Source organism: Cyclopterus lumpus, chromosome 11, assembly GCF_009769545.1.
Source record: "Cyclopterus lumpus isolate fCycLum1 chromosome 11, fCycLum1.pri, whole genome shotgun sequence".
In the NCBI taxonomy this organism is placed as follows: Eukaryota; Metazoa; Chordata; class Actinopteri; order Perciformes; family Cyclopteridae; genus Cyclopterus; species Cyclopterus lumpus.
The window spans coordinates 10,192,134-10,219,254 of record NC_046976.1 but is presented as its reverse complement, the minus strand read 5'-3'; the positions used below and the strand labels follow the sequence as shown (position 1 = coordinate 10,219,254).

General features: G+C 41.2%; 1 protein-coding gene across 2 annotated transcripts; it reads right to left on the bottom strand.

Annotated features, from left to right (window-relative positions):
- Positions 1 to 222: 222 nt before the first annotated feature.
- On the bottom strand, positions 223 to 25,395 carry spire1a (spire-type actin nucleation factor 1a). Of its 2 annotated transcripts, XM_034544950.1 has the most exons (18): positions 24,861 to 25,395; positions 20,702 to 20,733; positions 12,264 to 12,542; positions 10,152 to 10,277; positions 9,240 to 9,314; positions 8,969 to 9,133; positions 8,671 to 8,757; positions 7,997 to 8,126; positions 6,341 to 6,388; positions 5,945 to 6,102; positions 5,706 to 5,787; positions 5,464 to 5,606; positions 4,200 to 4,229; positions 3,287 to 3,424; positions 3,118 to 3,188; positions 2,301 to 2,328; positions 2,029 to 2,192; positions 223 to 1,937 (listed from the first exon to the last, which is right to left on the bottom strand). In XM_034544950.1, exons 1-18 carry the CDS (start codon positions 25,210 to 25,212, stop codon positions 1,667 to 1,669), a joined length of 2,379 nt encoding a protein of 792 aa, XP_034400841.1. In that variant the 5' UTR covers positions 25,213 to 25,395; the 3' UTR covers positions 223 to 1,666. The 2 variants fall into 2 exon arrangements, with proteins under 2 accessions (XP_034400841.1, XP_034400842.1); XM_034544951.1 differs by lacking the exon at positions 4,200 to 4,229.
- Positions 25,396 to 27,121: the final 1,726 nt, after the last annotated feature.

Here is a 27,121-nt window from a genome sequence, read left to right as displayed (position 1 = left end):
TCAATCGGATCAATTCTGAATATGGAAATAACTTTTAAATGCTTGCAATACACTCCTTCCATCACCTGATGTCCCCAAGACCAGAGTGATGTGAAGTGGAACAGACAGATTTATTTTCATTGTAGCCGTGTCGCCCTCTGCTGTCTCACACAGTACTGCACCTTTGTGAAAGTACATTTCTCACCAGGTTTTATATTCCGTTAAAGGATCATTGAGCCAAAGTAAGAAGCATGATGGTTTTATTATAATTTCTTTGACAAAACAGATTACAGCATGCATACATTCCTTACAGAGGTCTAAAATAAAACTGATCAGATGTATGTTTCACTGAACATGGCATTGTTATTGAACTGGTTAGGCTTTGTGTTCATTTGATAACTGTCACAAAACACACTATATGAACGTGTGTGTGTTTGTCAAAGTAAAGATATTTTGAAAGAAATAACACATTTATAAAGCATATTTAATGATGGTTATAAACTTGCCTACATTCAATTAAATGGAGTGTTTTGTTTTAGTCTTAGTCCATCTCACAAACAACCATCAGCCATTCACAAACACACACACACTTTCATTCATAAAGAACTCTGGGAAATGGCACTATGGACTCCCCGCTCCAAGAGGTGAAAAACAATATTTTTATAATAATTATTAAATTACACACAGAAATTAGTCCAATAAAAGTGCTATTTGTGATTTAGGAGCATTTTAACACTGAGTTCATAAACTATACAATAGAAATAAAATCTTATTACATTGACAAAAACATAACACCAATAATGTTTTCAAAAAGTAATTTCAAATAAAGAAATCTTAAAACATGGTAAAATTATACTCTTAGTTAATTTTATACTAAATTTAGAACAATTAAGATTTACAGCATGTACACATTCATAACCCTACATGTATGTGCTTCTGTTGCCCAGCTTGGAACATCAAAAAGGGCAACAAACCAAACCTTGGATTACCCTAAAAATGTCCCCCAGAGTATATAACACATATGTACAATAGGTCCATAACTACAAAAGGCATTCGAAGAAAGAAATTACATGTTGGCACCAGGCACAGAATTGAATTTACATTAAAACGACTAGCTACAAAACAAAAAAAACAAAAAAATGAATGATACATTTGGCATAATTGTTGCTGGAAGAATAAGAGGGGAGGGCAAGGGAGTGGAAGGGGTTTACCCCAACGGACCTGACAGGAAGCTGTACAGTGCATTTATGTCAAAAGACAATCTGTTGCTAATCCTGAGTGCTAGAAGTAAACAGGAACTGGAAAAAATATCCAAAACCCAAATTATGGAGGGGTCTACAATAACATATTATCATGCAGCTTTTGGCTTTCTGTATCATCTGATCCTGCTCTTATGTCAAATATACATTATCTTACCTGGTTCTCAATAGCAACATCAGCAACTAACAGATTTGACAGATTTTTTTTTTTATAGAAACATGGCTCTTCTTTGTTATCTGGCAGCTATCATACAGTCCTGACCAATCATAGCCTGCCAACTTTTCCTGAGACAGGGTAAGGTATAAAAACCTTTAGTAACTTTGGGGTGGGGTGGACTGGCTTCACTGGAGGGGTTGTTTTTTTTCTCCATTGAACAATTTAGCTCTACGAGAGGCGGGAAGAAAAGTGCAAAGGACAGTCCCACTTTCTACGCCTCCTTGATGGTGCGCTCAGAGGGCCTGAAGTTGACCGAGTTAGATGACGACATGTAGAAGGATTGGGTCTTGCGATTGAGACGAGCACGTTTGGTGGCCACGCACAGGCTGCGCCTGCTGGAGGTGATGATCTCCATGATGAACTTTTTGCAGTCTACACAGATCTCCATGGTGACCCAGTCCTCAGTGAGCTCCTTGGGCAGCTCAGGCTCATCCTGTGACTGCCCTTCTTTGCTGTTACTACTGCTGCTCTGCTTTGACAACCTGAGGACAGAAATTAAAAAAAGAACTACTCTGAAAAAGGCACGACATTTCCTCAGTAAATAAAATGAAAATGGATTGTACAGCAACATACTTGTAAACACTTCTGCGTAGGCTGTTTCGGCTGTGTCCAGACCCGAATGGGTGCTTTTCTGGCGCAGCAAGGGCAGACGCTCCACTTGCCTCTTCTTTAGCCACCGCACTGGGGCCCAAAGAATAAATGGGCAGTGTGGAGTAGGGCTTGGATGGCAGTCGCATCTGAGATTTTAAAAAAATATATTTTTTTATGCCCTTTATGGAGGGGGGAGGAAATTCTGAAGTGAGTGTTCAAAAGTGTGTTTAATATAAAAATCAACAGCCGCCAACCTTTTTAGAGCACTGGGAACACACAGGCCTGGAGAAGAAAAAAAAATAGCTATTATGTTGAACATGAACAGAAGCTATTCTTGAAACAGCACTTCACAAATGTATGTTCTAATGAACGGTTTAAGGATTAACCAGAGATATCATCTTTCTTATTCCACACGTGTGTGTACCTTTGAGTTGGTGTCCTAAAGCAGAGATGAGAAGCAGGCTAAAGAAGTCTGGTAACCTCAATTCTTTATCACTCCAAACCCCCAAATTGTATTTATTTCCAAACTTCCCTTAGGAGCCACAAAAGGCTTGATACAGTTTTCACTTATATAGTGCTGTCCTGACCCTCCGGATGGTTTATTACACAAAACCATCTGAGAATCCAGCCTTGGAAAAAGAAACGAGCAGGCACTTCCAAAGAATATTTGGCAGGGGAAGACGGAAGAGCAGCAAAAAGTTATTTATTCCTTGAGAAAAGCTTTCACTGCCGTCCATTGATCTTCTTTAAATGAAGAAATACTCTCCAGTTCACATAACTGTTGCTATTGCAGCATTAATACCAACCTCTTTAGGAGCCGCCAATGTCGTCTTAAACGAAAAGCTGACGCTCTCTGTCGTCTCGCTCTCACCTAAGACGAGCCCCTAGCTGCCGATTGTGTCCGGAAAGCCAGAGCAAACTATTTACTTTTCGTTTCGACTGATTTTTGATACCACGATTAATACATGACATCCCAAGAATCCAGCAGCCGTACAAGGTTAGTAGTAATTCCCAATGTGTGTAATTAAACTTGGAGTTCCCCTTTAAGTTGGTAATAGCGATTCAGTTTACCTTTTGCAGAACTGGCAGGTGTAGGCCCAAGTAAAGAGAGAGAACTTCTTGGTCCGACATGAAAAGCAAACCTAGAGAGGAAAGTATGCGGTGAGGAGAAGAAAGTACAAGGAATCTGTTGTATTCAAATGACAATGGAAAATGATCCCTCCGATGATGAAAATCCTACCTTTCCTTTCTTGAGGGCTGTGTAGATGTCTTTGTATTGCTGGAACTTCTCCAGCTCTGCCTTGACCAGAACCTGTCTGATGTGCATCACCTCCTCCACCGTCAGAGCCAGACACTCCACTGGGTAGCAGAACTCCTCCTGGAGAAAAAACACATCATTAAAATCAGCAAACTACCCGTACATATGCAGATTTAGAAAAAAGTGGAACAGCGAGAAATGATGATATCTGCTGCCAATGAGCCACCCATTGCACACCACTTAACCAACCGACCAAGCATGCGATGAGATGGTGACAGCACTTCCATGTTCTGTGAACCACAAATGAAGCTTCCACCGACATGACACTGATAATGAACAGAAAATACAACGCATGCGGGTGATGTAACGTTCCACTCATGTTGGTGGTCCACAGCTTTCAATTAAAAATCTATCTATCTAAATTAGAAGTGGATAATTCTTTTTTAATTACTTTTGAAATTACGAAATGGCCGTTTAAGTTTACTATAACCAATTCCACGCTTCCAATTTGCAAGTGGACCCCCGTCACGGTGCATGCTGCAGTCGCCAGGAGATTTGTGACATTGCTGGGAGCCAACCTAACATATTCATCCATCTATTGAACATTTCTATAGCAGAGCATCCAAAGTCAAAGCGAAGAGAAGTTCTTCACCAATCATACTCTCACTCTCCTTCAGTTGGCTTGGATTAAAAATGTAATTATTAACTGATTATTTCTCAACAGTACTTTCCTTTTAAAATTCCCTGAGACATTTTCAGAATGCCGCAGATCTCCTATTCACACAAATGATTGTGACACACGGTCCCGTTCATCTAAAACCAGGTCTATTGGAATACCCACAGTTCCCCACACAGTGTTATGTGCCTCTGAAGATATGCAGTAACAGTGACATACCGTGCCCCGAGCACCGCTGGCAGCTTCCACCTGACCAGCAGACAAAGGGAACAGGGCATTTAAACAGGTAGGACCTTATATTCTAACACGCTATGGTGCAACTATGTTTAATAGATTCATCAAGTGTTGAATTGTATTAAGAGGACAGTAGAGTTTGATGAAATGGCAGCATTCATAACTCATGACTAGAGGATCACAACCGGTGACTGGGTCTGATGGAACGAGAAAGGGACAGACACAAGGTCACAGTGACCACCAAAATAAAATCAGTTCACCCTTTGGACGTTTGTGTCAAATTTGAAGAATTTCCCGCAAAGGCGTTCCTGAGATATTTCACTCGCAAGAATGGGACTAACGCACAACCCGAAAAAAAAATAGAAAATGTTTATGGTAAATGATAGACAGAAGGGTTACTAGGTTACCTTGGCAGTGGGATCCGCCATCAGCTGCAGCATTATATGAGACAGGAAATTACTGCAAGTAAGTCTTTGGTATGAGACAGCTAACCAGTGCAAACATTTTAATGACATAAAATGAGTAACAGAAAGATCTTTGTTGCAGTTCCCCTGTAATTGTGTGGCTTCTGATTACCTCAAACTGTCACTAAGATGTTTAATTGTCATTTTTAGAGACCAGGATGTAATCACCAACATGAACGTCTTGAAGTTAAAGTGAGACAACTGTCCCCAGAAGAGCCGTCATTTCTTTTGATTTGATGGTTGAAACTAGGGCCCCTGGTTTGGCACCAGAAATCAGCAATTTAACTAGAAAGTGGTGCGAATTAACAAATTTCATCAGAATCCACTACGGCGGATACGGCGGCCTGTCCTGTGTCTTCAATTATATCCATCAACCTCACTAGAATCATACGACCGGCGCAGAGTTACTCAGAGAACCAGTGACCTCATGGAAAATGAATGACCGGTCACAGGACGGGAGTAAATTCAACAGATATGTTGTACCAAGTGTTGTTGGAAGATTTCAAATTATAATGTCTATATGAGCTGTTGTATACATGCACCTGTTACTCTTTAAGCAGACTCTCCTTTTGTTACATTTAATTTTTTTAACTGATAAGAGAATAATTTTTGTTATACCAATAAAGAATATAATTGACCATTTTAGAGTAACCACCTAATATAAGTATATTTGCAACGAGTGTAGTAAGATCTGTCACTAATGCAAGCTCTGCCATCTACTTTGGAGTCTTCACTCATTTGTTCATTCCTCCAGTTTGGGATGATATAACTCCCAGTTTACATACCAAAGACTTGGAGCTCTGTCTGGAGGGAGGTACAAAGGGGCAGACATTGGTGGGGGTCTCCTTCTCGATTGAGTGCCGCCTCTGTGGAGACCGACGCTTGTCTGAATGTTGGGTCGCAGACACAGGCAAGAGATTTGGTGGAACTGGACATATGGAACAAAAAAGTAAATATTATGAAGACAACTTGGACATGTTTGTACTGACCAAGAAGAATACGTAATATATTCCAGTTAAGAGCTCACCCTTCTTCCCGATGACGGACTCGGGTGACGTGTCCTCCTTCAAAGATGTGGACATACTGGAGCTGCTCCGCGAGGGCTCCTCCTGTCAACCAGAAGGTTACACTTATTTAGTCACGTGACGCGGATACCTTTAGATTACTTTGAATGGCAAAACAAAGTCCATTTAGGTTTTGACTTTGTTCTTGTGGAAACGTAAATCAACATTTTTCAAGCTTGAGCACAGGAGTCAGACATCTTACGTCAGAGTCGGAGCTGTCCAGCTCAGCCAGTGTGGGCGCTATGAGCAGCCTCTTCCTCTGGCTAGGGAGCTGGGCTCCATCTTGGTTTGGGCCCAGCAGGCTGCCACTGGCCAGAAACTGGGTGCTGACAGCCAATTTCCTGAGTCCATCAGGAGAGTCTGCGAGTGAAATAAACGAGTCAACTTTTATTACAAGGGAACAATACATTTTCAAGAACAATCTCCCCATTTTAACAGCTGGGTCTTTATATCGTTACTTCATACCACAGAGTCAGCATACACGGGCTACATGGGGACCAAGAAAAGCCCCGACCATATGCTTACATTACAGATTTTCTCCACAATCGTTTGATTCAAGTGAAGGAAATGTATTTCTTTACAAAAAGCTCTTCTTTACCTGAGGCCCGGAACAAGTCCTGAGGAGTGCTGATGCTTTTCCCTGCACCTGCAAAGGAATTAAGGGAACATAACCATTAGCAGGACCACGCATTTTCACATTGTCATTTCTACTTGATGGCAACAAGCATCGGTCAGGTGCGAATTGAGGAGATGCTGGGTAGTTGTGGGCTACGCTCACACGCACATATGTTGTGCATAGCTGGAAAGCACAGAGGGAGAGGCAAGTGAAGGGGAAGTGCCAGGGGGAGCAGAAAAAGACAATGAGTGCAGCACAGCGCGTAAGGTTATTCCCATACATCCATCTGGAATATGGTCATCCTGTGACACTGTAGTGACACATTCAAAGTGTCATCAGCCGTTCGACTTTTCACCAGCGTTATGCAATTTGTCATATTCCTCAGTGAGAGCGGATTAGGGTGACAAGCAGGGCAGACTGGCTGCAGGGGCAGAGTGATGATCTGTAATCTCACCCTGCTGGCTCCGTCTCAAAGGCTTTCCCTCATCACCTAGACCACAGATGGTCTCCTGTGAGTAACCCCACGCTGTCATTCATAACATGACTACAAATAAAATGGCTGCGCTGAAGCTTTCCGTTTTCAGTCTACCTCCGACCAAAGAGACAATTTCACCCAGTCAGAGATTTAGTTGCACTGTGTTGACCGATCTTTTCTCAGGTACATTTTCTGTGACAGTGTGTCATACAAACACACACTCGTACATCACAAGCACGAAATGATAAAAGGGTGTGTTTAAATCAAGGAGAAGCAGGAGCTAACCCTAAAATAGCCTGGAATGAAACACAAGGTGCAACAACAGGAACACAATAGGTGACGTGAAACTTTACCTGATGAGTCAAAGCTGTAAGACGTGCTAAGAGGTCGATTGACTGACAGATATGCCCATGTTTGAAATTAAGGAAATGGGAGCAAATAGGAGAAAAAGAAACCCACGAGTTAAAATGGATGTCAATGAATAATCCAAGTTTATAACACATATTGCTTGGAAATCTAACATTACAGAGCCGTATTATGTTTAGGTACAACCGGTTTGCCTGCCATATGTATTGTATATGTAACCACTGCTCCACATTACCCTCCTGTGTTGTGTAAACCACATAAAATCGCTGTACAGTATAGACAACATATTTGCTGTTTGTATCCAATTAAAGCCTTTAATGGTTTGAACATTTCATCCAATTACCAAAAGGGTTATCTACGTCTTGTGCTTTTAAAAAAGTAACATCAAAGAGTAGCATTACAAACCTGATTTTTATTTTTCAAAGTTCAAACCAAAGAACTTGAGTTGAAGAGCACAAGTGTCACTAACCACAACTGTTACTTTAGCAGTTCAGGTCAGGCAAACAACTCGAGGCTACCGGCTGCAGTCAAAGTGATCCTTGATCAAACAGTCTTCTGATTAAGTGAACAGATCAATGTAGGCAGTGGGCTGTTAGCGTAATCATGATGGATGTGCTGAAGTCATGGTTAATGGTTCTTTGTCCCGAGTGGTTGTGTTTGGCTCGTAAAGCAGCAAGTTAACAGACACTCTCGCTGATGGAAACAATCAAGGCAATTGTGCTCATTCATTTTTGCTTAATGGCCATTTGTGCACGTGAACATTAGAATGTTAACGTGTACAATTGTTAGCAGCTTACCGAGGCGGCTTCTGCGGATCATGTCCGGTGAGACCGGCCTGAGCTTCCTTTCAGCCTTGATGCCCTCCAGCAGTCGCTCGTGGAGGCTCCGGGGACGTGCCGGGTGGGGTTTCAGTTTACGGGATGCAACCTTTCATGACAAACACCACACCAAGTGAGTACTAGTGCATGTTTGGTAATCACATTAAGTCAGTGGATCAATAATGTTTTCCCTTTGAAATATTTGTTTCAGCAAAGAACCACCTAACCAGCACAAAAACTTGTCAGCATTTACTGATTGCATTGATAAAAGGAATCTTAAATATCAAATTAGCTACATCACTAAGAATTATGCATGACAAATATTATTTCAATTCAAAATACCATGCACCCCTATTTGACACAAACTACATTAAGCCATACAACTCTTCGATTCATCAAAGTTGACTTTGTTAACAATAACATGTGAAAGTATGACCCCTATGATCCACACGTACTGTGAATGGCAGTGTGCATTAAAATAACCGGCAATAAAAATTGAAATGCAGTGACAACCAGATTGAATATCGATGATAATTACTACATTAGTCACTCTAAATGTTGCCAATACAACATATATAAGTATTGTATACTGAATATGGTACAGACTAAAACTACATTTGCAGATTTTTGTCACTGTGTTGTGTTCTACTCACAGGGTTGAGAGGCGGCCTCGACCTGATGAAATCAAGAATGATCTCATGAGCACTCTTCTTTAACCTTGGTGGGATGTCTCCCTTCACCTGGAATGACAGTTACATTTGAGGATCAGGTTTTATTTTACTTGCAACTCAAGTGGTTGTATAAACCTGCAAAGAGAAAATACCATTGCCTCATGATATCATGTGACTATTAACATAAAGAGGGGGGGGGGATCACCCAATTGTGATGTATAGGTCTTGATTTATTTGAAACAAAAGGGATAAAGACTCAATAAAAATATTGTCTTCTTACCATGACTTTTCTCAGCATGTAACGTTTGGAGCGGATATCGTCCATCAGCATTTCGTAGGGTGTGAGCTGGTATTCAATGGGTAATGGGTTGTACTGACGGTCCTGAACCTTCTTCAATTTAACACCATCTCGTAGATCTCGCATCACCTGCACCCAGAACCGTGCCTGGCGGAGACAAAAAATATGTGACATGATAATTACTGCAGTCTATAAGTTATGCGATTGCCAAAACATGGTCATAGAGTTTGAAAAAAAAAAAAAATCCTCTTACCCAATCTGCATTTTGCAGCTCATCGAGGTCTTTAACAGGCTCCTCCCGAGTACCGCCTTCCATTTTCCGAAGGTTCTAGCCAAGAAAAGGAAAAGCAGAAAAAAAAGAAATGCATGAAAATGTAAGATGTACCACTGCATTCATAGTATGGACTCAAATTTAGCTGAGGTCACCGGCAATCGGACAATACTGTCAAGGCAGTCTGTTTAATTAGTGGGTTGATATTGATTTACACAAGCATGTCAATATCCTATATTGACAGTGTATCAGAGGAAAAAAAATAGAAAACAATAGTCTGCTAATGGCTGCTATTGACGTCTGCCTGCTGAAGCCTCACTGCAGAAGCTAGTTATTGTAAGGATCACTCGTTGTCAACTGCACATGGAAAGTCTAGATATTGTAAACATTTACATTTTGATGGGCGACGTAGACAGGGAAATCCAACAAGAAGACGCTGATACACACTGCTAGAGAAGGAGGGGAAAACAACATCGGCAAGAGAAACTGAAGGAAAGACTCATTGACTCGCCTTCTAATTTGTCAGCACGTGGGATACCGTATGGTTACTTATTAGCAACTATTCAGTGACACTCAGGGCGGGAGGGCAATGCAGCCCCCATAGCCTGGGGGTCCAATCCTGTAAGCTCCTTACATTAGTGTAACAAGGTTACACTTGATTCTATAACCATAAATTATGTAAGGTTGTTTGCATGAGTCATGCCTCGTGCAGAAGACAAAGCCAGAACATATTGCATGAGTGCGTACATACTGTGAGGCATAGCTACACTTTTCCAAAGTCTCAATTCACAAGATAGCTATAAAATAAAATGGGTGGGTTAATGGAATCGTTTGTGACTTATCCTCTCCCCATTTATTAATAACCCGCAGATGTCACATGCCATAGTTTCTTACCTCTTTGGCATTCTTGATCTTCTCCAGAAAGGTGTTTAGTTCCCTGGTCTCAGCATAGAGAGCACGACACACAGCCTGGTAATGACTTGCAGCGTTGGATGTGCTGGGTAGGTGGGAAGAACATAGCTGTAGAGAAAAGAAAAGGAATTAGGTTGTATACGGTGGTACTTGAAACCACCGTAAAGCCCCATGAGGTAAATGTGTTTTGTGATATTGGGCTATACAAATAAAATGAATTTAACGTACATAGTTATGTAACAATCTAAACTAAACATGGCTAGTACAAGTATCCTGCATAACTATAATAGTATAGCATATCGAGCGCTTCAAGCTCGATGCTAAAGTCAGCATGCTAACATGCTCATGTTAAGCAAGTATACAGTGTAGCATGTTCACCTCACATTTTCTAATTGGCACTAAACACAAAGCACAGCAGAGGCTGATGGTGAAGTTATTAGTTTTGCGGATATCAGTCAAAGTATTTTATTAAACTGAAATGTTGCCTAATGATTGCACTAGTTTGAGAGTTGAAATGGAAATTCCAAGTTATTACAACTCATCCTGAGGGGGAATTTGAATGTCTATATAACATGTAATGTTGCTCCATCCCAAATAGACAAACGTGTGGCTCAAAGTGATGCTAGAGAAATCACCAGCGTCACTGTCACAGTGACGGGATTTCCCCTGTGGCGATAAGGAATTCTTCAACTGCACAACACGCGTTATAATTGCATTCTAAAGATTTCTCATTGTAAAGGTGTTGCTTGCCATCACCTGCGGTTGTCTCATCAGTATTGCAGTTTCCCTGTGGGGATAATGATTGTCTGAATAATAGTACCCAACAATTCTTGAAATATTAAAAACTCGACCAATGTTGTGGTTTTGGCGTGGCTACAAACATGAACAGTTTGAACCCGTTGGTCCAGTTTGAGCTACATTGCTGACAGTATCACCGAAGCACCCTGGCCCTCATGGCATTTCACAGTGATTGTAAAGATGATAAAGGCCATCTGCCAGAGCATTGGTAGACAGTCTAATTATCTCCAGTCACACGAAGGGAGAAACCAGTTGAGTGACATATTATGATATTCTCATACAGGGCTCGGCTAGCCACAGGAATGTCTGACACAATGTCTTCTTCCTCGTCCATTGAAGGGAAATTCACATGTGAAATGACACCTGAGCAGTGAGAGTCTTTATGAACATGCTTAAAATACAGCCGCATCAGAGTTTATGCAAAAACAAATTATCTGTGTCAAGCAAACCTTATCTATTACAAAGAAATATATATGTAGGTTAATTTTATACTTTTTAGATATTACAACAGTCTGTGCCAATGTCATAGTTTAGAGATTCACTGTTTTGATGACGAACTTATTATAATAAGTAAAAACCCATTCAGAACATTCAACATCGAACTATTCCTGTCTCAGTAGGAAGCTTCTCTAGCAAGTCCTGTCATCTTTCGTCAACTTCACGTCTTGCTGAACCCTCATCGACCCAACCTTCCTCCGACAGCGCAGCAGAGTACAAGTAAAGGAAGGAGGTCAGTCAGGAATGTGCAGTAATCTACTCCAGCCATGTCATACCACCATAATGCATTTTACACTCAAGAGTTCATTGTTGGAGGAATTGGGAGTCAGGCAAGGCACACACTGGCAACAAACCGACCTATTAGTTGTTCATTATATGGAAGAACGAACTGTGAAAGTTTCTAAGCCTATTCCCCAAAAACCAGCATGTTTACACAGCTATAATTGCCAGTCTCATATTCACAAGCTACTTGGGGAATTTGCAGCATGACTGCCGGCCATCAGGGGAATTTGAGTGATGTGTATGCATTGCTTCGTTAAAAGATCTGATGTAAAAAAAAAAAAGAAGAAAATAGCATAAAGGGAGAAAATAGTCAGAGCAAAACAGGAATCTGTATATTTAATATGCCCAATATGACTTTGATCAAAATGTTATGAGTGAGAGGATTATACTTTTGTTTAAAACAGATCTCAAATTGCACCCGACTGAAAATGTGCCATCTGCACTGCTCATCTGCCTCTGAGCATCTTTCACCAGAACAACAAAAATAAAGCTTTTGTGAAATGTTCTGCAACCTACCGTGATGAGGTCTCGATAGCTGCGAATGCTGCTGACAGAGCTGGTGGTGGTGGCAGAGACGGGCTCCTCTTCCTCCTGCTCCTCTTCTTCCTCCTCACACTCATCCTCCTCCTCTGTGGCTTCGTAGCCCTCGTCAGGACAGGGGTCACTCTGGTTTTTTTCGGCGTTTGTCATCATGTCGATCAGACGCTCCAGCGGCGGGCTGAGTTCCCGCTCCTCATTTTCTTTGAGGCCATAGTCTAGAGCTTTGTAAATCATGATGCCCAATGAGTCAATGACCTGTGGGACAATGGACAAATAGAATGGTGTGTATTATTGTGTACTGGCAAATAAATTGCGGATATAAAACTCTTTCAACTGAGTTTCTACAGTGAAAAAAAAAAGAAAAGTTAACTGGTCTAGTTATATAACTTTTTTCCTATCCACGATTAGTTTACTTGCCGTTTGTTATGAGTGCCAACATTATGTTGTTCTTTCCAGCCGACGGACTACACCGTTTGCTATCCGTTTTTATGTTCATTATATAAAACGCTCTATACAAATACAGATTGTTATTACTATGATGGTTGTTATTGTTATTATATCAAATACAATGTTATGTTGCCCCCCGCTGCTCTTTGATTATCGGCACACAGGAAGATTTTCCCATCACCCCTGACTTAACATTTTTATCTACAAAAAAAATGTAATTCACCTGAACAGACCAGAAGACAGTTCATGTCCATAAAACAGATGTAAAACCAGGCCACAGTGTTCCTGCAAACTGCGTGATTATTACCATAATCTGGGGATAATTTAATTTCATCACTGCTTCCCTTCATTAACAAGCAGGGTATGACCATCTTTTTTTCCTCTCTCTTTTGCAGTTCTCCAAAATGTCTTAAACGACCACGGCGCGAGACCAAACAAAGTTGTTCTTTCACTGCAGCATGACACGTTGGCTCTGCTGTGCAATGTCCACTCCTGACAACTTAATCAATCTACTGCTCAAAGTTAAGTTTTTAAAAAAGTAGTAAGAGTAAAATATTCACTCCAAAAGGAGTACACTTCGACTGGCACTTCAACTTTCAGTGCTTGAACTTTGAAATGTCAACTCCTTACAGGACTTTCAACACAACTGATACTTTAGTACTCCCATTTAAAAAAGGTGCAAGATCGGGAGCATTTCTAGTGACTAAACGGCTCAATGTGACATTACTCCACTATATCTTGACACAGCAAATAGTTGTTTGCTGCTACATTTATTCTCAGAATTTTAAATTCCAGCAAGAAAATATACTGTTGCTTACATCTCCTTTCCTAGTTTCCAGTGGTGTATTATAGAATTCATCATTGTTCACTGTAACATTCAACAAGGGAGTTGTGTCAGTGTGAAACTGCTGTGGCTGCGAGGTTCGCACACAATTTGCATGTGGACAGGAACGCACAAGTAAGACCTCAAAGACATTTAGAATTTGTTTTGTTGATGTAATAAGATGAGCTAAATGCGCTGCATACAGAGAGTCATTACTGTACCGCGTGTTATTAATCCACAATGGAATGGAGCGTCATTGTTTAATTTGGACACCTCCCTTTTTCAACAAGAGCGTTGATGTGGGCGAAGCTGGTGTTGTAGGGCATGGCCCGCTATGATTGGGCCAGAGGACAGAGGCTGCTGTGGTGTCTGGGAGTGTAGCGCACAGGAGGGGAGGGTGTGGACTGAGCACATTTGGGATAATTGACAGCAGCAACAAAAGGCGGAAAATCATTACATATGTGGCGCCCTCGAGTTAACACACCAAGACGTTTCCTATAGATCGTTTAACATTGACCTTTCTGAGATGCACTATTTTTCTAAAAATCTAAATTCAATATTCAAAATGAAATTAGTCACAATGTATGAGTTTGCCAATAATTGCACATAACATGTCATAATCATTTCAAACCACGCCGTCGTTGCTCTATAATAACCTGACACCTGGGATTGTGGTTCTCCTCTATGATTTAAACCTCTGAACTGTCAGTTTAACAGCCTCTATTAATCTGATGATTTTACTGGAAAAAGATTGGTTTCCATTTAATAAACCATCTATGTGTGCAGCTGATAATCCTGTTCCAGGTCTAAAATAAATATCTTATTCCTTAGTGTCTCATTATGTAACCTTATAATCCATCCGTACAACAACATGCGCTCTAGTGGGCGGAGAAGCTCGGGACTGCTGGAGTGACGGACAGCACCAGGGTGTCATTCATGTGTAATTTAAAGCAGTTGCACTATACTAGATTTCTAATCCAGTATAACATTTGCAATGCTGTCAAGGCTTGGTTGGACTAAGTTTCAATGCCAATACAAAATGGCTTGTAATAATTAACTGCGTGTGGTTTAGCACAGACTCACCGTTTCACATAATTAACCAAAAGTGCTGTACATTAATCTGGTCCTTCTGGCACTCCTGAATGCAAATAGTGACAGCGTGTACTCAATTCAGCAAACAGTTAAGTCCATGTATGAATGCAGAGAACAAAAGACAGATAACTACACCCCGTCACTGCACCAACATGGCAGTGTTGTAAAAGCTTCATGATTTCATGTTAACAAATGGCATCACGTCCCGTGGGAGATTAGGCCAGATGGAATGGGGAAGAGGCCTTGTCAAGTCAAATTGTTTGGCCAGCAACCAGGAAAGAGGAAACATTACATACATTTTCTAAATACACCTAACAATCTCATTGGAAGACTTGTGACAGAGGAATGAGGTGAGGAGCCAAAGCAGAGTAGGAAAGAGGAAGGAGGTGAAACAAGTATGCGATAAACAGTTAGGAAAGACTGCCAGAAAATCCTCTGGTGGGTATCGTTTGCGTAATGTGACAGAACCTCGGGGGGGGGGGGGAAATATACTCCATCCCCACTCGAAGGCAACTTTTCTCACGCTCCAAACAAATAATCATACTTTTGTTCTGCATGAGATCCCTGCCCGGCACAGAGGTGCTTCAACAATGAGTGTTTTTAATACTTCTGAATCTCTCTCAAAAGTGTCGGAGGCATCTTGAGAATCAATGACGAATAGGAAGAGAATTTCTTTCATGAATACTCTTTTGTCTCCCGAGTTTCATACAAATGAATAAGGAAAAAAAATCCTCAGGAAGTGGACCTTTTTTCTCCAAACAGGACCCAATTATTTGTAGCCACTCGACAAAATTAAGTGACGTTTTTCCACTTTAAAAAATGGGTCAAGCTGTACGCTCGACATTGCAAATGCTAACCTTTTTGAAAACAATATATTAATAAAGAGGGGCAAACTGGCAAGTTTGGTCACTCGTGAGTAGAAATGTATAAAACCTGCGTATTTATTATGTGTGCTGCTTTCTTGACCAGAATTTGCTTGGAAAAGGTATTCATTCTCAATGTGACTACCACTGGTTAGATGAAAGTATGAAGTAAAGTTAAAAATATAGACACCTATCCTTGGTTGGATAAACTGGCTCGACAGGCCATGCAAGAGGAGCAACTATGACAGGGAAAAGAGTCAGTGAGTCAACCACGAATCAGATGGGCAAAGTACGAGACGTTTGTGTGAACCTTAATGGTGCTCTTTAACACAAACGTGGGAGAAAGAAAAACAAGTCTGGCTAATGTGCTGCTCAGTGTTTTAGCACACATATCTGTGTATAGAAATATACAACTACTCCTAGTTTAATTAATTAATTGTCAATTTATATCAGTTGTCATATTTGTGTCTATAAATATGACAACATAGAATGCAAGACTTCAGATTTCCGAGAGTTAAAGTTCGGGCAGGTCTGGGAGGGGAGGAGTAGTAGTAATGTGTCACTTTTAACAATCATGAAAACTGATTTAAACCCTTTTTTTTTATTAGACACTTCATTTATCAAGCTCCTCTTTTATGGAACTAGCTTCCACTTTCAGTCCAGGAGGTAGACAGTCACCTCATTTAAGAGTAGACTTAAGACTTTCCTCTTTAATAGATATGCTGCTATAGGCTTATAGGCTGCTGTGGGATGTTTTAGGATACACTGAGCACCTCTCTCATCTTCTCTCTCTTCTTATGGATGAATTTACATCTCTCCATTGCACCTTATTAACTCTGCTTCCTCCCCGGAGTCGTTGTGACTTCACGTCTCATAGGGTCCATTGGACCTGGAGGTGTCTGATGCCTGGTGAGCCGGCCTCCCGCGTTGGCCCTGCTGATGCCCCGCCCCCCCTCCTCTCTACCTCCTTCTGTTTCATGGATTGGAGTTCCATTCATACATTGTCATATTCATTGAATGTGTTTATGTAACTTTGTAATGCTGTTCATTCTGTACACATGACATCTATTGCTTCTGTCCATCCGGGGAGAGGGATCCTCCTCTGTTGCTCTCCTGAAGGTTTCTTCCCTTTTTTCTCTGTGAAAGGTTTTTTTCTATTTTTTCTATTATTTTCCTGATCCGATGTGAGGTCCTGGGACAGGGATGTTGTATGGGTATAGATTGTAAAGCCCTCTGAGGCAAATTCGTAATAAATAAACTTGAATTCATTTGAAGCTAACGTCTATATTCTTGCAGACTTCAGCAACTGGATTGACGTAATTCTTTGAGTTGGAGTTAACGCAGCACATTCTTGCCTTTGAGGCCCACGACAACACTGTGACCATCACAAGTCAGCTAAGCAGCCTTCAGCTTGCTGCCGTAGTAGCGAAGCCATCACTACAAATACCGTTACATAAGCAGAGCTAAATCTAGAGATCTTACACCACAAGAACGGATGCTCGGCCTCCTCCAGTCTGAAGCAAGCATCACTATTCATTGTGTGACAGAACACGACTCGCTCTTCTTTATCCCTTTGTTAAAAAGAAAGCGGTCCAGTTTGCATTCATATGTGAAGTCAGCTGGAAATTACAGAAGAATATTGTGAAAGAGTCCCTCTGGACCAAACAGCCATTGTGTATCATCATTGCAAGTTATGATACTGGAGGTGCAGGTAAAAACATAGTAGATATTTGTTAAAAAAGGGGGCATATCCACGTAGTTAAAAGTTAAACCTGAGGATTACATGGTCTAGCTTATTTCTCTACAAACAATCTTCACCAGCTGCAAAAGCGAACCTAAAATGTTGGCTAAAGAAAACACAACACAAACACAATTCTGTGACAGAAGAGAAAAATCTGTGACAAAAGCTTTGATAACTTTATAAACTTGAACGACTGAAGTAGAAATTCAAGTCATCTTCTCAGGGGTGATTGAACCAGCTGAAAATGAGATAGATTTCTTCTGTGTGATATAAATAGAATACTCTGAATCAGACTACTCAATAAATGGCATTCCTGTGGTTTGCTTGCTGTGAATATCCCTGTATAGGCCAAAAGGTAACCCTAGTGGGCTGCAATGTGAGCTGCATGGGTGCTTTTAAGTGAAGCTGTCAATGTCACAAAAATCAATTGATTGATTTGGATAAAAGTAGGATATAACAATTAGGTCACTGGTAAAAGGCATACAGGGATCAAACTGGGTGCCAGTCACTCCAGGGGACTATGTCTACACTCAAGTCACAGACCAAAGAATAACACAAAGAGCTGTACTTATTTATATAGATGTACACAAACTGTCTAAAGAATATTCACTAAAACTCTACAGCCATCATCATTAACACTTGTGTTCCTCTTGTGCAGTATCACGTCAGTAAGAAACGGTCTGTAGAGACGGAGCTCATTGCCTGCAGTGACGGTATAAGGAGACACAGTAAACTCAGAAGTGACTGACATATGCACCGCTCTGCAGAATCTGAGCTAAATAGCCAAATACAGCGAACCTCCACCCATATGGAAAGAGGATGAATAAGACTGACAATGCAGTTTTAATATGGAATTTTGTTTTGAGAACAAACAAAAAAAACAGGTCTGTGAGTGAACAACGGTACAAACTTGGGGTATGGTGGGTCCATATTATTTGGAGAATGAGTAAATAAAATCAGACTACTCACATTAACTGCCACTTGCCGACAACCTCTGAAGACTGAAACTAGTTGTGCATGAAGCTGGCAAACCAATCATCTTCGCCCAAAATTGAACGACAAGGAAACTGCAACAGGATACGACAACTAATCTCGCCTTAATAGTCAACAGAGGACAAACTGGGTTGAACGCGTTAACAACATAAGGCGCAAATGATTTTCTTTTAACACATATTTACTACAAGCCATAAAGATGACAGAGCCCCACAAGAGAAATGCCAGTTTTAACTCAAGTGACCAAAGGGTAACTTATTTAACATTATTGATGATTATCTCCAAGTGTCAAGAAGCATAGAAGAGTATGAGAGAAAGGCACTTACTGATTGGCTGACTCACTTTCACAAGGGACCGAGACAAACCAAAACACACAAAGCCGAGACATGAGGGACGATGCGCTTTGGTCAAAATGTGACCAAAATGAGAGCGTTGCTGTGTATCAACAACAAAAAGTGTAGCGCTGCGTTTGAGTCTGTGTCCATTCAAATTAATTTTCCAGAATTATCTGAATATAAGTAGGTCAAGGCCAAGCACTAAAGTTAATTTATAGTTACAGTTAATGCTTAGAACATTAAATTACATTCATCACATTAATGTTAACACATAAGATTTATAACCATAATGCTAACATGTTTAGCACACTTAGCATATTAATGTTATGAACCCAAAAACGAGGGCATTAGATGTTCCGACGTTTGTGGGATTTCCAGGGATTTTTTGAAGTATAAAGCAGAAATAGTGGTTATTTCTTCCATGGTGGATGGCGGAAGTTATAAATGTTTCCATGGAGATAAGCCACACCCCCTCTCCAGTGCAAGTGAAGTGAATGAATTGATTAGATGTTGCCATGATTATGGTCTGGAATTCCTCAAATACGTTCATGACCATCTCCTGCTCGTCAGCAGAGAAAAAAGAGGCTCTTCCTTTGAGTTTATTTGCCTTTGTGCTGTTAGTAAATCATGTTGTTTTCTGTGATCGGCACTTCCCCATTTTGAAGTCGGATGGGCACGCACAACTATCCTGTGAACCGACGTCTGGCTCAAATTGGTTTGACCCCGGATCAGCCTTTGAGAAACCGGGATTGCCTGATGTCAATCATCGTGTTAATTTAAGCTGGCTAATAGGACATTTGATCGACTTAGTTGAGCCACGTACGAGAAATAGGGCCTAGGTCTCTACTAACTTTAAAGGCAATCCAAATTATTTCAGTCTCAGCCAAAATGACGGACGGACCAACAAACCAACATTGTCACACATTTTCAGCATGTGTGACTGAAACTTAATTGGGGAAAAACAAGCCACGGAGTTTAAATTAGAGCTCACACAAACGACATGCGATTAACTCTAATCCACAAGACAAAAACAAAAACACAATAAAAAAAGGTGCGTCCTCAAAGTTTGACCTTGTGGTCAATTCTGTGGAATAGTAATGCTGATGCACAAATAGCCATTGTGCAAGATGTTACCAACAAGGCCAACACACCCTATTCATTCTTAGTAATATAGCAAAAGCAAAGATAATGATGCAAGGAGGAACTCAGCATCAACTAGCAGAGGAGCAGGGAGTGTCAGCTGAGGTCGAGAAATTTTTACTTTGAATTCAGCCATGCGAAAACAAAACAAACTGCGCATGCCTGTGATCACATGAACTGAAAGGCAAACATGAAAGATGATCAGACTTGATAGAAAACATTGTGTACTTAGTTTTTGTACACAAAATGAAGATTTGAGAGGAACGTCTCGCTTGGCCAGACAGACACTGGTCACATGTCCTCTTCACGTGGTTTTGGCAATGAGCGTATGATTGTATAGAAAGTAGCGCATTTAATGAACAAAAAGAGAAGTCATGCTCTTCTTTTAGGTGCCCTTTTGCATCAGAGTGCAGCAAACACAATAAGTACTGGACAAAGCTAACTCCCACTCTATTGTTTAGTCAATGAAAGGGTGTAATGCTTGTATGTTGGTACATTTGGATATACAATAGGTAACAATTAATTTTCATGTTGCTGCTCCATCTACATTTTGACTGACTCAAGATGATTTCTACCATTTCCTAAAGAAGAAATATCATACTCCGAAGAAAATACCACCCTTCTTTACCAGCATTGATAACTAGTAAGTGTTCATTTATATATGTCTTTTTGCATTGGCCCCACTGAGATGTTTTTTCTCAGGCCACTGTCAACAATATTGCCAATCGTGTGTTGTAATTGTTCACTAGTAGATTCAGTGGAGGGCAAGCTGTGAAAAATAGTTTCTGAAGTTGTCATAACAAAATGACGCATGGCAGTTGTGGACTGAAAAGACATCTGATAACTGAATTAACATTCAAGTTTTAAAAGTTTTATCTTGAGATTAATACATAATGACCCACTGCTCTACATGTTGAAAAGGAAGACTAATTCTCTGAGGCAGAACTCTGAGTGCTTAAGGAGACTGACGGGACACTCACCTCCAATGACGTTGCAGCCGGTTGGTATTTATCTGTAATGACAGAACAAGGAGTTATTACGCTCAAACACTTTAAATAATTGTTAATAGTGCAAGCACACCCTTGGATGCATTTGTGTACACATTCTGTATAAGTACGTTTGACATCTAAAAAGACAGAAAACACACATCAGTGTTACAGGACATAAAATATTCAACTTGAGTGGAGACTTAATGTAGGGGAGCTGCAAGGCGCGATTGCTCGACCGCGCTGACTGTAAAACTACCGAGTGAATAAATGATTATGTTTCCTCTGCAGTCACTGCCTGAGGCAAACTGAGGTGTCAAAACCTGCCACTGGGGGCTAGTTAGTGATACGACTGTTGCCTCGTACTCTGGAGAAAGACTATACCCTCTCTTCATTTCAATGAAATCCTCTCAAAATAGACCGTCAATATAAAAGAACCTTAACCTTCACGTACACTACAAGCCTTTTCTAAACAATACAACAAATTACAGGACTGGTAAAAAGCTGACATTTCTTTCCTTTATTGGACAAAAGAGACAATAGCTTTGACAATCTAATCTCTTGTTCCGTAACTGGATTTTCCAACACATCTGTACCTATCCGATAGATCTCAAAGCACACACAGTACGTCTCTCGTACTGAATAGTTACATACACTTTAACTTTTGACAGCTAATCACTGGACAATGGTGATTGGAACACAGGGTAACTGCCGGTAAGAGTAACATCTGGGGTGAAAGTACAAATAAGGAGATAGATGTGCAGACTTTGTCACCAGTCCAGACTGTAAAATTAGGTCATTGCATATAAATGACACGTTGGCCTGATGTGTCATCTCTGAATGCTAATGCAACTTCAGTTTAAATTGAAGCAGTGATTGAGTCATTTCCAATTAAAAAAATTGGACTTCTGACTGCTGGGTCTGCATACTATGAAATTGGTTTTCTATACAGATCTCAACTCAGTTCTGCGCAGGTCACCATGAATTACAGCCAACAGACCGGAGAAAAAAATAAACAAACAGTCATCGGCCAACGCTCATTTGAGAAACACTGGGTCCTCTGTTTGTCCCAGTCCAGGAGAGATGGCTTGGCCAGGGCCCTCGTCTCTCCGAGAGCGATTAAGTCACCATGAGACATATTTGGAGCAGTGTGCGGTGTCACACAGACTATCCTATTCAGTGAAATGTCAACCGCTTAGCTGCTGAAAAAGGGGCTTCACAGGTAGATGCGTAGATTAAATCTTTAAAAAAGTTTGTTCTTGCCCCGGGCTGCACGGTGGTGTAGTGGCTAGCACTGTCGCCTCACAGCAAGAGGGCCGTGGGTTCGATTCCCGGTCGGAGCGGTCCTTCTGTGTGGAGTTTGCATGTTCTCCCCGTGGCAGCGTGGGTTCTCTCCGGGCTCTCCGGCTTCCTCCCACAGTCCAAAGACATGCTGCAGGTTAATTGATCTCTAAATTGCCCATAGGTGTGAATGGTTGTATGTCCCTACATGTGCCCTCGATGGACTGGCGGCCTGTCCAGGGTGTCCCCTGCCTTCGCCCTATGTCAGCTGGGATAGGCTCCAGCGCCCCCGCGACCCTAATGAGGATAAGCGGTATTGAAAATGGATGGATGGATGGATGTTCTTGCCCCCTCTCTAATCTTATAAATACATACAATATGTTAAAAAGCATATTTAAACCCCATTAGTGACAATTAACCACATCAACTGTATTGAATTACATTTTGGTTAAAACTACATTACATGTCATTTAGCTGACTCTTTTATCCAAAGCGACTTACAATCATGTTACATTCATACACTGTAGACACAGCTACAGGGAACAATTCAGGGTTAAGTGTCTTGCTCAAGGACACATCGACTAGGGCGGGGATTGAACCCCCAACCCCCTGATTGAAAGACAGACCTGCTAACCACTGACCCAGTCGCCCCACAAAATACTCCATGCAACAAATTAACAAAAGAAATATCCTCTGTACTGATATGAATCATTGAAACTCTTTAGGGGTAAACAAGCAGCTCTCATTCAGGCGCTTCTCTTGGCAACATGGAGTGGCAGTGAATATATTCTTCCCCAAACTCCGTGTGAATTGATCGAACTGCAGCAGGAGCAGCATATATCTTGCATCAATTGAGCCAAAAATAAGCACTTGACTCAGACTGTGTTGCTTATTGGTCTGATTCTGTTTGCTACGCATCACTAACATACACACTTCCTGCAGTGTGCAGACGACATTGTGATACAAGCATTAAGATAGGCCGAGGGGCGTGAAGGCCTCAGTGTTGGTGATCTGAGTGCTGGCCAAATAATGCCACCTTGTCCCCGACTCATGTAGGCCATATGGAGATTACATAAGCAATAATTTTTTGTGCTGGGGTAGCAACCTCTGAAACGGGACTCAGAGCTACTGAAAGCTTAATAGGTCTCACGTCTCTCTCATCACCAGGCCTAATAAGAAGCAGGACACGGCCGAGCTGTCCCAAAATACCTCAGCCAGAGGAGCAGCAAAGGACTCTCCCCCATAATTTCCAAACTCATCTGCAGTCAGACTGAAGTCTGTGCATCTAATCATCACGTTTTTTTTATTTTAGCAGCATCAAGACTTTTAGAATGGGTTTCTACTAAAGAGTGTAATTTCAACACAAAGAAAACATCTCCAGTTGGTTTAATATGATGAGATAAGTGAGCGCTTGACTGCAGTGTTAGGGAGCGAGATTGCATGGAGTGGTGTAAACAGGGGATGGGAAAATAAGAAACAGTGGCTAATAAGGTCCCAGGAGAGACAGGATATAACCTCAGTGCCTGAGGCGATGCTGAGCTCATGGACACACCTCCCCCACCCAACTGCATCTTCAAATATTAATGGAATGCAGTTAAGGTATTTGAGGAACTCTGTAAATCTCTCTACACATCAGAACTGATGTACTGGAGAGGCTTTGCAGGAAGCACCTTTGAATTAGTTACCAGCTGGTCTTTGACCCCAAAGTTGGTAGTTGCTCCAGTAGTTGACTGCATTCTGCTTAAATCATCGAGTGTAAATCTATGCTCGCCTATATTAAAAGACACCAGGGTTCAAATCATTCAGTCTATAATGATTTGCTATAATCTGCCTCTTTTTGTTCACGAAGGCAGACGGGTAGCCCGCTGTCTGATACATGAGTGATTTTGGATCCAAAAAGGTCTTCATGTGGCTCGTTTTGTATGTGTGTAATTGTTACATTTGTGCTTTTCGGATTATTTAGCTAAATTGTTTGTTTTTTTAAATTAATTATCTGTCAATTGACTGATCAATTCATCTAATCGTTGTTTCATCTCGTGGAACACACCAGCAGGAAAGGAGATGTCCACAACCACAAATCAGTGGATCTACTAAATGCAGCACATGTGCATGCAAGCATCCACCTTACTATGTTTACCAAACTATATTAAAACGTGTTTCCATTGCGTTTAAAATCTCCCTCAGGTGCATTCAGCCCACACCAAGCACCTGCTCTGATCTCCCGCACCCTAATCTGTGCCTTTACCTCAATGACACAACACAAATAATGTGCCTATTGGCAGCAATATGAGTCATCTGCGTTTGGCTTTTTGCCAGAATGTAACCATGGCCCTGATGCTCGCTGTATGTAACCATGGCCCTGATGCTCGCTGTATGGCTTCGCTCTGGACTGGGCCCAAAGGTTGTTTACTGTAGATAACTGACCGGTGGAGGAGGGTCATTTAAAAACAGAAACCTAGACAGAGCAGCCCTGTTAACACACCCTTTTGAATAAAGCAACAACATGAACCATGTTTATAATGTCAATACTAGATTATGTTGCGAGAACAGACCCTGTCAGTTAATTATTGATACACAGCTTTCCTTGTCGCCTTCATTCCCGGCAGCTATGCGGTGATCTGTGATGTATTTTTAATGACCGCATCGAGCGTCTGTAAACAAATTCGCCACATGGCTGGAAGCAGACAGCCACAACAATATGGCCTCTTTGTAGAGATGCTGCGTTCCTTTGGCCTGTGAGCGATGTGAAGGGAAAGGCGTCATGATCTGTAGAGATAGCGGTCTTTGTTGGTTTAGCTGCGCAATTGCTCAAACCGGACTCGGATTTTAAGGAAATCCCGACACCTTGGCCGCGGGGTCTCGGTTCGTGTACCTGTGCAGTCTTCGAAGAGCAGTTTCACGGTCCCGTCCCACCCGATCCTCACATCCCCGGGTCCCTCGATCCTCATCGGGTAGTCGACGGCCGATCCACCGGCGGACTTGGAGCTTTTCCTCCGACGTTTCTGCGCTAAAGTCCGACCGCACTGGTAGCACACGGCCCAGGCCTGCTCCTCGTTTATCGGCTGGCTGTACAGTTTCAGGATGTCTTCCAAGGAGACCTCCGCGGCTCCGTCGCTGCAGTCCATGTCCACGTCCCCGTCCCCGGGGCTCGGATCGGACGCGAAGTCGCGGAGAATGGTCGGCGAAGTCAACATCCCGTCGTCGGTCCCCGGTCGCTTGGCCATGCTCACTTCGTCATGACCACATAATTTAAAGAGAGAAAACGAAACAAACGCGGGTTTATCGATTAAGTTAATATTCCGGCGTCAGTCGGCTACACTAACGCGAAGCTCTCAGCAGTGTGAACGAGGAGCGTCAACGGTTCACGGTGAGCGACAGCTAGCTGACAGCACGCTCCGCATGGTCTCAGTGCCCGCCGTGTAAACTGCGCATGACTCGCTTGTCTATCATTTTTAAACTGAAAGCGGATCTCGTCATTTTGTATGCCACATAACTTCCGCCCCCAGGTGTGTTTCTAGGCCAAACTCAGTTAGGTTAAAGGGCACTTTCTACTTGTTAAATATAATGGTTTAGATGGGTGGGTAGTAACTACGGTATTTAAGTTTATTTGCAAGATCAGATAAACACCATTCTTAAGTGCACAATAAAAACATGATTTATAAAAAGTACACAATTTTGAGATAGCATTATCAAAACACTAGTTTGATTAATATTTCCTGGAGTGCAAAAAAAGATTTTGAGAATAAATAAAAACGGAGACAGAGAAGAAAAAAAATTGCTGGCTGCTGAAGGGCTTGTTCTGGTCCTGCCATGGGGCTCATCGTGGTTTAGGACTAATGCTCAATCTCATACTCTTCTTCAAAGTCTGAATTTTCAGAAATGTGATCCTCACATTCTGAAACCCCTTCGTCATATCATCATCAAAAGCTTCTCTCTCTCTTCCTCATTTAATTGCAAGGCCCTTTTGGCCATCTTGATCAGTTGTGATAAGGAACCACACGGGCAAAGCTATATTTATTGAGTCACGCAACCAACTTGCAGCTGGGATGGAGTTTGAGTAAATAAAGATTGGTTCCCACAAGACAGAAGGTAAAACGTGTGAATATGAGAGCAGACAAGTGTTGGTCCTTGAATTTATCAACAATGGTGCAACCTTGTGCAGGAACGACAAGTACAAAACTCAGACACACACACAGACACACTAACACTAACAGCCGGCCCAGATAGGAGGACAGTGAAGTTTGATTTCCTTAATATTTTATTACATGCAAATAATTCAGAATGCTTTTTCTTACCTTATCTTGTGCTGCTGTGATTTTCCTCCTGCAGATCATCTTATCTCATCTTATCTTTTTTTACTAAACTTTGCAGTCTTCTACCCAAAACAATAAAGCCTTTTTTTAAATCAAATTGGCTAAATTTAAACAATCACATTAACATTAAAATGCTACATACATGTTAATGCCTTAATACAATGATCAATTACTATAATAAAATGTATTAAATAATATAACTCTAAACACTGATTTCATGTTTGAAACTTTAACCGTTAATACTCAAATTATACTTTTACTTTGGTAAAGTTTTAAATGCAGGACTTTTACTTGTGAGTTAGTTTTACATCAATATAGCCATATTTAATCAAGTAAAGGACCTTACTTCTCTCGCTGTCAAGTTGTGCTTATTTCTTTGGAAAGCAGAAATAACAGCAGCTTACTTTACTTCTCAGAGACTCTTTCTGCCGAGTTGTATCTCCAGCTGACTGAGATGTAGCTCACATTATTATGTGTTTATTATAGATTTTTAGTGAACATTGTTGCCATTAAGTATTTATAGTATCATGTTTCACTACCAGTAAGAGCTTACAGACTGATGTTAGGCAATATGTTTTATTTAATGGAATAAAAATAGTTTTTTGGGGGAGCATTTTATCCCTGCATATTTTCTTATGGGACTCTGGGACAAACACAATAAATAAATAAATATGAACTCAACTGCTTTTGTTTTCTTGCTATCAGATGATTATCATATTCATACTATTCATACAAAAAAAGTATGTAGTAGTAAACAAATAGATATCTATCAACTCAAGTGGTTGTGGGCTCGGTAAAGGACAAAGCGAAAACTGTATCT